This window comes from Etheostoma spectabile, chromosome 15 (genome assembly GCF_008692095.1).
Source record: "Etheostoma spectabile isolate EspeVRDwgs_2016 chromosome 15, UIUC_Espe_1.0, whole genome shotgun sequence".
Classification (NCBI taxonomy): domain Eukaryota; kingdom Metazoa; phylum Chordata; class Actinopteri; order Perciformes; family Percidae; genus Etheostoma; species Etheostoma spectabile.
In genome coordinates this window covers 10,149,751-10,161,502 of record NC_045747.1, presented here as the reverse complement: position 1 = coordinate 10,161,502, position 11,752 = coordinate 10,149,751, and the positions used below count along the sequence as shown (strand labels likewise).

The following is an 11,752-nucleotide window of genomic DNA, read 5'->3' as shown; positions in this document are numbered from 1 at the left end:
GTTAGGTAATGCACCGGCTTCTGGAGAACCGACTTTTTCATTAAAGTCGAGAAATGTGAGTTCAGCGTTCCGTCCATTCAGTTCCTAGGCTTTGTCGTTGAGAGTGGGCAGCTCTCTGCAGACCTGGCTAAGATTAAAGCCGTTGTTGACTGGCAGAAAAACATTTTTGAGCTTTATAAATTTGCACTTTTACATTATCATTTATGACATTATTAGTTTGTTTTAACTAGACCAAATACAGTTTAGATTAAAACAACAAAGTCGTAGGCCTACGTTGATGTCCACAATCCAGGCTGAACTAGGCTAGTAGCCAATAAGGTAACACATCACCTTGGCTTGCCTTTATGTTTTGCGTACAGAGGCTGACGTATAGAACGAGTCATTCAAGAGTAGCTTCAAAATTTGTTTTGGTTTCTGAAAATAACAGTGTGAATACATTTACTTTGTTACATAAACAGGCTATAACACAATTATGAACTATTGATCAGTGAACATCTACTTTGCAAATGTATAGAGTATCATCCAATCAAACTACAATTTACACAAAAGAACTTTACAATGTCAAAACAGTTGTACACATTGTTAAGATCATAGGCATTACACAAAACAGCCATCTGGTCTTTTTAAACAAGCAGTGGGAAAAAAATCCAACTTCCTGATCCAGAATGCCTCCCACTCCCTCCACCAAAGCTTTGAGCTATTGCCATCAGGAAGAAGGTTCAGAGTGCTTCTGGCTAAAAAGTCATCATACAACAAATCCTTCATTGCCAATTCAATACATATACAAAACTAATGCTATTGACACATACCACTCTGCCTTCAATCAAAATAAACATTTCTAACATGGCAACGCATTAGACAAAGTTTTTTGAATCTTGAATCCTCCTGCAGCATTATGAGGTCAGAAACACCTCAAACAGACTGGCGACTGAATGCATGCGGTAGAAGATACCAAAAGGAAGTCCAATATTCACAATCGCTGCCCACATGTTGAAATTGTAGAATTTAGCTTCAGCGTCATGGTCAAACTGGGGACGAGCACCGAATGCTGGCATGATCCACAGCTGTCAAAGAAAGAAGAAAGAGATGAGAACAGGTTGAGTATTTTTTGAATTTTAAAACAGTGACTTTAAGAGTGTAGGGGAGAATTGTACTCACTACGATGTTGCCTAGCAGCAGAAACGCACAGACCTCCTTCAAAACCCGTCTTTTCCATAACAATTTGCCCCTGTGCTGGGCCGTGTGGCCGTGCAGGCTGTGTGCTGTGAGTACTGTGCTGGGCTTTGAGTTCATGTCTGATCCTCCGAGAATGCTCAGCTCTTTGGTTGGGGGCAGCACATATGGATTTGCAACCACAGTGAACACGTGCACCTTGTGGAAGGGCTCTCGATGTAGACCTTGAATGATGAAAAAGTTCTGCAGGCCAAGTTGAATCACCATCAGGATAGCCCAGGCCAGGTTGAGCCTGTTCAGGTAGCCTTTGGCTCCAGTTGCAGTCATGGCTACGATAGAGAAATAGCTGATGATGAACTGCCCTAGTGAGGCTCCCACTAGCAGCCCAACATCCAAGCTGCGTGTTGGATTTTTCTCTGATACATGCTCTCTGTGGTCCACCTTGTAGATGGTACAGCCAATCACAGTGGAGATAGACATCAGGGTCACTATCACTATATTAACAATGAAGTGCATCATCACTGCTTTGTCTCTGTGGTCATGATCACTATGGTCGTTACCCATTTCCATTTCATATACGATAAAAGTTGCCAGACCCGTCATCACTAAGAGAACCCCTGCCACAGGACCAAGATATACATCATTCAGACGGAATTTGATGTTGGGGTGACTGTGTTCTTCTGTTACTCTGCCCACATTTTTCCACATGATGTAGGCCATGGCAGAGGCAAAGAGACTGTACTCGATGTTGAAGGGGTACAAATAATTGTAGGCATCCTTAAAGATGCTACATGAAGTGTGGCTGCACTTGCAGTTGTCTGCTCCATAACCCACTGTAAGACATAACAGAGCACAGGTGGACAGTTATGTCATGGTATTTACTGATTGTTATATCTGCTTTGATTGCTTTATCTGCTTCAATTACCTATACTGATGTGCAGGCTTCGTCCAGTGAGATTAGTGATGTTCCTTGAATAGTCGGGAACTGTTGTTTGGTGAAGGGACTCCTCAGTGACCGCAGTCATCCACACAACTAGATTTGTGGAGAGACTGAGCATCAGCCCACAACTAAATAACAAGACCAAACAAAAGCAACAGGAAATAATCATCAGAGACAAAAACAGTGTCAAAAAACTTGAATTATTTCAAATGTGTACTGAACATGAGTGCACAATTTATAATCAGTATTCCCCAAGTAATAAAAGTCTTGCATTTAATTGTATTCTAGTATTAGTTTAGAGCTAAACAACAAGTTGATTTAAAATTGACAGAAAAATAACTGGAACTTATTTTGATAATAGATTTTTACTTTAAGTCATTTAAGTTGAAAATGACAGGAACAAACTTTTTAATATATTAAATATGATATAAATATTCCTTAAAATCATTTTATTAGGAATAACCCGTTGAGATGGGTGCTGGTTTTCCTGATACTATTATAGTACTTAGAATACCGTTGGGTTTATGACTGTTACAACTTGGGCTCTGGGAAATTATGATAAACATTTTACACTATTATTTGACATTTTGTCAACCAAATTATTAATCAGCCAATCAAATAAATAATTGTTAGCTGCAGCACTATTGCAGTTAACTGTAATACAAATCATTTTATAAGTGCACCTTATTTAAGAACTACAAATTAAAAGAAATGACTGATTTTAGCAGTGAAACAACACTGGGGCAGCAACTTCAGTATAAAAAATACTCTCAGTTTTCTCTCAGGAGTAGCATGAAAGACAGTGTGCGATTAAATAAAGGAAAAAAGTAATCCACCAATCACCTACCGTGTAATGTTCCTTTGTATCTGCACACAGTCCTTGGCATGGATCCACAAAAAATATGTCTGCAAATTGATGGCACAGTTATATACATGTTTTTTCAATGATAAAGACTTACATTTCTTAATTTTGTTGTAGTAGGCTTTTTTTACCTGCACAACTACAAAGACAAGTTGCACCACAGGGAATGCAACCTTAACAGCAGAATCACAGTGGAGGTAACCCACATAGCTGGCTGTCTTGAAAATGTCCATGATAATGCTGAGCAGTCCAAATACTACAAGTCCTCCTAAGGAGCAAGAATAAACATCATAAAACTATAGGAAAATTATCTGTAAGTGCAAAAGAAAACATCATTCTAAACACTAACTTACCCCTAAGCCACACAGGTCCAGCATGGCCATCCTTGTACATAACAGCATTTTCTTTTCTGGCCGTGTAGATGACATAATAAACCATCCAGATGGAGGTAAGGAGGAGGAGGAGGATAAGGAACTTCTGCAGGTCAGAGCTGCTGATATTGACATTGTTATAGGCACTGCTGCTGACCAAGGAACAGCCCAGGATCAAAATGTTTAAACAAATGATACCAGACAGCATCCATCCCCAGTATCGACCCCGCTCTCTGACAACTCCAATGGAAAGGATGTTCAGGTCTGGTCCATGTGTGCTCTCCACTTGACTCTGTACATTGATGTTGTTGGACAGGTGAGCCTCCTCAATCTCCCTGTCTTTGGCCGTCATCCTGCATGGTTCACATGGATTTCCATCAATCAAACAGTTGCACGGATAGCCAGTGTTCAGACACATCCTTCCTCTCTCTAAGATCCGTTTACAAACAACTAATTTATTATTTGTTTCTGTATGAAACATTACAGGTTTAACATGTACACCCACTTATTGGCTTCCTTTAAAGACAGATCCGGCCCAAGCAAAACCTCCCACCCAGCACAAAAGACAGAATCCAAAAATATATTTAAATTGAGGAGCTGTGCTATTTTCTTAAGGAAGATCATCAACACTTCCCTATATTGTATATCTGATAAAAGCAGAAATAACAACAGGACAGTTGAAATATAATGATGTAAAAGTAGCTCTTGTTGATGACCAAAATTGAGCTCTTATGACAATCTGACAAAGCACTGACCTTCTAATATTGAAGAATGGGTTTCAGGATACCTGTCAGCCTATCTTGTGCAGTGTGATCCACAGAAGCAGGCTGAGCCGTCATGGCTTTTATATGCCTTACTGTACAGTCATAAACGTCAATAAATCTGTTATGAACGACACCATATTATTACCAAATAGCGTGTTTTGCACAAAATATTCATCTAAAGTTCAAAGGATGTTTCTATTTTATATATTTTCTCACAAATCCAATGCACAAAAAACTGTTTCTTTTCAGATAAACAGCTAAAAAATGTACTGTGCCTTATATGATAAATTTGAAATTGTAGTAATTTGTTGTAGAAGTCTTAACAACATGCACAAAATAAATGGTAAAGTAAGAAAAAAACAAACTACCTTTGGCATTAATGATCTTTTTGCATTTATAAATACTGTAGAGGCTTTATGAGTTGTTTTGTTTGTTAAACTTGATCCCTTTTGCTGCAGCTGACCACATGCAGCTACGTCTCACAATCTAAATCTTAATCCTCTAAATAGGCATAGCAGGTGTTACTTCTTTATCTTTTTAAATCAATGCTTGCAGTGATACTTTTAAATGCTATGCATGGCTCAAATGTGCCTTTGTACTGTATCTTGTCTCTGCAATACACCTGAGATGTAGTAGGCTTATGCAAAGCCTGCCCATTATCTGATACTATTGTTTATGGAAGTATCAATTGGGTAGTACATCTGAGAACTCAAATGGCTGGTGTTGCTGGTGCTACTGTGCTTATTTCAGATCAGAACATAGGCTAATGAATACCCCTTTCATTAGGGTGGGGCTGACTGCAGTTATTTTTCCATTGCAACACTCCATGGTAATCATGAACTCCTCCTTTGTCTGCACTCATATTTCAAGTTTATTTCTATCTCAAGTTTAATGGGAGAACAATGGTTTACTCAAAAGAACATAGACAAGCAAAGATACAAATATCTGTGCCAATCGTGTCCTGCGCAGGTTTATGTAACTCTACAGCTTTAGTGCAGTAAATGTTTTTGTCTCTTAAGTTCATCCCTCTGATGAATGTGAAAAACATAATGTAAATGTTCTATGAGGTAGCCAGGGTGATATTTATTTCCATTATATATATATATATATATATATATATATATATATATATATATATATATATATATATATATATATATATATAAAATAGAATAAACTTCATGAAGGAAGTATTTTGTATCCTAATAAACTTGAGTGTAGTCTGTTAACATTCCAAAGAATAATTTTTTTTTTTTTAAATAATAAGCCTACGGAGAGCCTAGTCTCGCGTTGCCAGACCTATCTCCACAGCGCTGGGGACATCATTAAATTAAATGAGTTAGGCGTACGGGCAACATCCATTACCATTTCCATTTGACATTTAGAAACATGTTGTAGACCTATATTGTCTATTTTGGGGGGTTGTTTTTTGTTGTTAAGGTACCCCGATCTGTTAAGACCATCTCTGCCACCGGGAGCACTGTTACCCACACTGTGTGCACCGTGGCGTCCCTGGATACCACCGACGCGATCCTTCACTGATCAGGAGCGACTGTTCTTTGGGGAAACTGAAGGACAAACGGGCACTTCAGCGGGTCTGCTCCCACTAGACTACATCGCCGTACGTCAATGATGATGATGATAGTGATGTTGATGAACCGGAATGGAGTCGAGCAGGGTGGATTAATTCTGCACCATGAATGACAGGTACCACAAGGCGGCCCGGGACGGCTACCTGGACCTGCTGAAGGAGGCAACTCGCAAGGATCTCAACGCGCCGGATGAGGATGGCATGACACCGACATTATGGGCTGCTTATCACGGCAACCTGGAGGCTCTGCAGCTGATCGCGGCGAGGGGGTGTGTAGAAAGCATTGGTAGCTGTATGACTTATTAGGGCGTGGGCACGCTACTGTGTCCAGCCATTAGTATTCGGTATTAGGAAAATGTTAAAGCAAAAGTGTTTTACCCTTTTTCTTCTTACCCTTCATCTTTGTAATAAAATGTTATTACAAAGAATAGCCTATGTAGTGTCAGATAAGACTGAATAAGGCAAACAAATACTGAAAATTACCTAATTTATTATGGGAAAATAAGATAAAATAACCTATATATTAGATACTCGAACATAAAGGCTTTGTTTGCAGTTGGATCACACAACGTTAAGCTAAGTAACAATAGGACACCACTAAGAATGTAGGTCACCTTTTAAATGTTGCAGCAATTATTTGAGTTTAACACACCCAGGGGAGAAGAAAGGCCATGACATTTCAACACACTAACCTCAGACTTTGCTCCTAGCTGAAAGAAGAGCACTTTTAACTAAACAACCAGTTTAATTATTATTATTATCATTATTTATAATGTAAATGGCCATGTCTGAAAAATCCCCATCTTGTATTTTAAGATGAAACATATTTTTTTGTGTAACAGCCTTGAAAAGGGGAGTAGTTGAATGAAAGATGCACGGACACAAACTTTCTTCAGATCATAGCATATAGTATGTGTGATGACTGAATACAACATAGCCAAAACATGGCACATGCCAGCACCGTGTACATATATACCTATTACACAATACAACATACATGATACAAAATAACATTATACTGATAACATATAAATGAAAAATAAGAAATCACAGTGTACTGTAACTGCTGCAATTGACAATAACAACTTTTACCATAAACTGTGATTTACCATTAAAATATGAAAATGCAAAAAATACTCAATATGAACCCTCAACTGATTATACTCAACTGCTTGCTCTGACTTACTGGTGGTCTATTAGGCCCTACACATTACTTGTACTTTTTGCTGTGACTTACTGGTAATACACATTATTCCATCCGTCACATCTGCACATGATGTTAGCTGGTTATAGCCACCATTAAAGGATTTTATTTGCATAATATATTCAACATTTTAGAGGGATTTGCAGCTTTGCGAGGTAATTTCATAACTACATTTACCAAATATTGTCATAACTGAACTTCATGATCATCGTCTAAAAGATTATTACCAATATGTCATAGAAGGTGGTTTCTTGTCATTTCCAGAGCCACATAGGGCTATAAAATATAAAACCTTCATCCCATTCGACATGTTCAAGGATATGATGGCAGGGGCACCTCTCATGAAAGCAACTGGGATGCGTCGGAGGTATTACAAGAACAGTTCATTGAATGCTCTGCAGTCCTGCATTCAGTAAAAGTACAACTAGAACATATTGCCCCCAAAAAATTATTTAAAGACATAAATTATAACTTGTTCCTAAATCAGGAACTGTTATGTAAAAGGAACCATTTTAGTACTTTATTTTGATAGTTTATTATAGCGAGGCAACATAACCTAGCATTACAAACAGTAACTACCAATTCAATATAATTGCAGGTAAAAGAAAAATATTCATCAAATTACCAGCAGATGACATGTGTAAAAAGGAGGCTGTGTTATGGAATAAATGCTGGCTTTATTTCAGCAAAGTGTGCAAATGTGATTGGTTGTCATAAATTCCTCATCTTTTCTGGCTGACCTGGTTTGCTTGTCAGGCAGAAAAATCGGCCCATTATGAATCTGCTTAATTGAGTAAAGTGTGTGGGAGGCTAGCTGTAAAAGCGAGACAGCATCATGCATCAATGTTTAGTTTATTGAATGCAAAATATCAGATTTGATGACAATTATTTTTTAGAGTTTGCAGCAATGTAGGCTTCCAGTCCTATCTGGTAAACCTAAATTCACTATTTCCCACGGAATAAGTGTAAACAAGGCTCTGGAGGCATCCAGCTGCCAAGGACATATTATTCCTCTATTGATAGCAGAAAACATAAACTCATGATTGACACAAGGTACTAAAATTAAACATTAATAGATGCCATAATGTTTCACAGAGGCAACAAACTCATGAGACCCAGGGATTTAACTGCTTGACAATTTCATGGGAAAGATACCATGCAGGGGTATATTTGGCAAGTATATTGCACTGGGCAACCTGCTGTAACAGCAAGCTGTCATAGCAAGTAAAGTTGCAAACAGCCTGTGATGTTATAAAGAACAGGGGAGGGTTGAGTGGGCTGACCTATCACCACTGCAGTCAGCAGTTTACTAGGACAGACATAAATTATGACACCTAAAGCTATCGTGTTAGATGGTCTTTACTTAAAACAGGCATATTGTGTAATCTGAAAGGTGATAAATATTTCTTCTCAAAATAAAAATGGAACATAGCTAATTGCTGTTTATCCTTTGATAAAAACAGCAGTTAGCTATGTTATATCATTTATCAGTTTTTCTCATAGCATTTCATGTTCCTTCTTCTGATTCAGTGCCGGGTTAACAATGTAATTCCTTTGTTTGATCATTGTTTTATTGTCTCCCTCTGGGCTATTCATCACATACTGTCCATCATGCACACTGATGACAACCATTTCCCTACATTTGAACTACATTGTAGAAACCGATAACCCTAAATCTGCTTTTTTTCTGATTGTTTAAACCCAATCCTGTCCAGAAAAAAAGAGTTGAGGCTGAAATCAGAGTCTGTTGGTTCCAGCAGATCTGACACACATTCCCTGTGAAAACCTTACAACGCAATCCATCAATAATACATTTACACTTCTACAGTAGCTTCACATCCATCATATCAAATATTCATCAGTCTGTACATGGCTGCATTGGAAGACAGAGACAAGACACAGATAAAGTTCAGCAAACATGTCATTTACTGTGACAATCTAAACTGGAAAAAATATATGCAGAAATTTTAAGTTAAAATCATTTTATCAATATTTAGTTTTGGTGACCAGAGACAAGCTGTGTATCATGAACACTTCCTGTTTTCCTTTTAACATTATTATCAGTAAGATGCTTAATGGATGACAAATAATTAGACATTTTTAATAAAGACAAACCAAATGAGCTTTCTGTAGATTTGAATACCAGGCCAATGATGGAAAAGAAAACCTCCATACACATCTGCCCTCCACCTCATCCAACCAGCTGTGATGTTGATATGTTTTGACTTGAGGAATTCAGAATCAGCACCTGTCATGCACAGTGTTGCTTTTTGAGTGAGGTGCAACCTATCCGGCCTCCCCTGAAACTGGATACAGGTAGCGTAGCAGTGGTGCTGGCAAGCCTGTAGTCATGTTACAGACAAGGCAGCAACAGTGCAGCACACCTAGAGGTAACCCTAAGGTCAGGGACAGTCAGCCAATGGTATATGTTGCTTATAGTTTTCAGTTATTGCCCCTGCATACTGTAATAGTAATTCCTTTGAATATATTGTTTTATTCAAACCATCCTTTTTGCTAATTGGTCTAAGCCTTTAAAAAAACAATTTGGTTGCCTACAGAAGACCTACGGTTGGTTTACTGAAAGGGCAATGTGGTGTTTAGACTATAAATTATTAAGGCCCCATTAACAAACCACGGATGACAGGTTCGTGTTGAAAACATAATCAAGAAATCACATGCTTACTCATGAGTGTGTCATCTAAACAGAAGGCCAAAGAGGCATGTCGTTGGTAATCCTGCTACAAATTCAAAGTGGTGCATCTAACATCTTTCTTATGGCCCAACAGAGGAAACCCTGACAAGTGTGATATATGGGGGAACACGCCACTCCACCTGGCAGCTGCCAATGGTCACCTCAACTGCCTTTTCTTCCTGGTCTCTTTCGGTGCCAACATATGGTGCCTGGACAACGACTACCACACGCCGTTGGACATGGCTGCCACAAAGAATCACATGGATTGCGTTCGCTACTTAGACACCATCGCCACCAAGCAGACGGGCCTCAACTCAAAGCTGGTCAGCAAGATGAAGGACCGGGCGTTTCGCGATGCTGAGCGGCGAATCAAAGAGTGTGTGAAGATGCAGAAGAAACACCACAAACGCATGGAGCGAAGGTTTCACAGGGAGACTTCTGAGGCTTCTGCATCAGATGTCATGAGCTTTTCCAGTTACACCAGCAGCTCTCTTAGCCACAAGCTGCACAACTTTAATGCAGCCACAGTCAGTGTGCCATATTCTCAGGTCAGGAGTTTTTATATATATATTCTAAATGTTCAGAGTATGTTTGTTTTGCATGGTTACATAGTTCAGGTTGCCAACTAGAAAGAATACCTTCCTCTTCACTGCATAATATATATATTATATATATAAGTATATATATTATATATACAAGTATATAAGTATAATTGTTATGACCATCTTAGCTTGTTAGCATGCCAAAATGCTTGAATTTTGGCAAGATTCTGTTAGGGCAAAGCAAATGGGTGTACCGAAGTTATTGTACAATTCATCATTTTGGGGCCACAGATGTCTACACAAAACATATGTCATTAAAAAACATAACATTTAACTCATGGTGACAGTAGAGGGAAAGTCACTGATCACCAAAGTCAGTAGATTTCATCCTCTTGGGAATGAATGTCATTATCAATTTATGTGATAATCCAGTGGCTATGAAAAGTAGCAAAGCTAATACTGATCTATAGCAAAGCTTTTAAAATTGGTCACTAGCAATGTTGGAAATTCTAATCCTTTCATTTGTAATTGTGCCTAATTGCTGTATGTATTCATATCCTGTTAGGCTACTCTCCATGCCACAAACCGAGGGAAGACAAAGATTCAGAGGAAGCTGGAGAAGAGGAAGCAAGGAGATGGAACCTTTAAAATCTACGAGGATGGGAGGAAGAGTGTGCGCTCCCTCTCTGGACTTCAGATGGGCAACGATATTATGTTTGTCAAACAGGGGACCTACGTCAACCCAAAGGACCGTGGCCGCCGCAACATTCGTGACATGTTCCCCAGAGACAATTATGATGCCATTTCACGTGCCATGAGCGAGCCAGACCTCCACGGGACCGATGTGGACTACTCTGAGATCAGCACTGACTCGGGACATGATTCTCTGTTTAACAGACCCGGTCTGGGCACCATGGTCTTTAGGAGGAACTATGTGAGTGGGGGAATGTTCGACCTCGGTGGTCGGGATGAGGACAGTGCAGACCGGTCAGGCAATAATGTGCGTTTACGCAGTAGGCTGCAGCAATATGCGAGTGCAGATGAAGACAGCATTGGCAGTGCACGCAGCCTGCAGGAGAGGAACGTGGAGGAGCTGCCCTGGGAAGAAATCGAATTAGGGCTGGACGATGATGATGAGGTTAACACAAGCCCGCTGGAGGTCTTCCTCGCCACACAGAGCATGAGTGACTTTTTCTCCATTTTCAAGAGGGAAAAGATTGACCTTGAAGCACTGTTGCTCTGCTCTGACCATGACCTTAAGAGTATCCACATCCCCTTAGGACCAAGGAAAAAGATCTTAGGTGCTTGTAAGAGACGGCTGGAGACCATCGAGGACCCAGACTGTATCGAGGACACAGAACTGTGAGTGACGGGATTTTCAGTGATACATCGTAGTGAGGAAATATTTAGGCAAATCGCTGTACTTCAGCGCGGATCCTCTTCAGTAACAAACACAGTTCCTTCTTTTGTCTTCATTCTGTCCTGCAGATAATAAAAGCTGTTGGTGCCTCCTGCTGTGTGCTCATTCAGGCTTAAAGGTCAGTGGAGCATTGTAGAATGGATGTCGCATGTAGACAGGGAGGACGTTTACCTCTCCTGATATCTCTGTGGTA

The 11,752-nt window shown here is 39.5% G+C and overlaps 2 protein-coding genes across 3 annotated transcripts in view; one reads left to right on the top strand and one right to left on the bottom strand.

Moving 5' to 3' along the window:
- Nucleotides 1–878: 878 nt before the first annotated feature.
- otop2 (otopetrin 2) lies at nucleotides 879–3,785 on the bottom strand. Its single transcript, XM_032538006.1, has 6 exons — nucleotides 3,329–3,785; nucleotides 3,107–3,243; nucleotides 2,961–3,019; nucleotides 2,099–2,241; nucleotides 1,159–2,006; nucleotides 879–1,064 (listed from the first exon to the last, which is right to left on the bottom strand). The coding sequence occupies exons 1-6, from the start codon at nucleotides 3,762–3,764 to the stop codon at nucleotides 894–896; spliced, it is 1,794 nt and encodes a 597-aa protein (XP_032393897.1). The 5' UTR covers nucleotides 3,765–3,785; the 3' UTR covers nucleotides 879–893.
- A 1,773-nt stretch (nucleotides 3,786–5,558) lies between these two features.
- ush1ga (Usher syndrome 1Ga (autosomal recessive)) overlaps nucleotides 5,559–11,752 on the top strand; it is a 7,588-nt gene continuing 1,394 nt past the window's right edge. Inside the window, exons 1-4 of one of the 2 annotated variants that reach the window (XM_032538008.1) lie at nucleotides 5,559–5,970; nucleotides 9,692–10,145; nucleotides 10,705–11,501; nucleotides 11,628–11,752. The exon at nucleotides 11,628–11,752 is cut by the window's right edge and continues 1,394 nt beyond it. In XM_032538008.1, the coding sequence (XP_032393899.1) occupies nucleotides 5,807–5,970; nucleotides 9,692–10,145; nucleotides 10,705–11,501; nucleotides 11,628–11,631 (1,419 nt within the window). In that variant the 5' untranslated portion in view covers nucleotides 5,559–5,806 and the 3' untranslated portion in view covers nucleotides 11,632–11,752. Of the gene's footprint in view, nucleotides 5,971–9,691; nucleotides 10,146–10,704 lie in introns of both variants that reach the window. The other variant, XM_032538007.1, reaches the window with a different exon arrangement.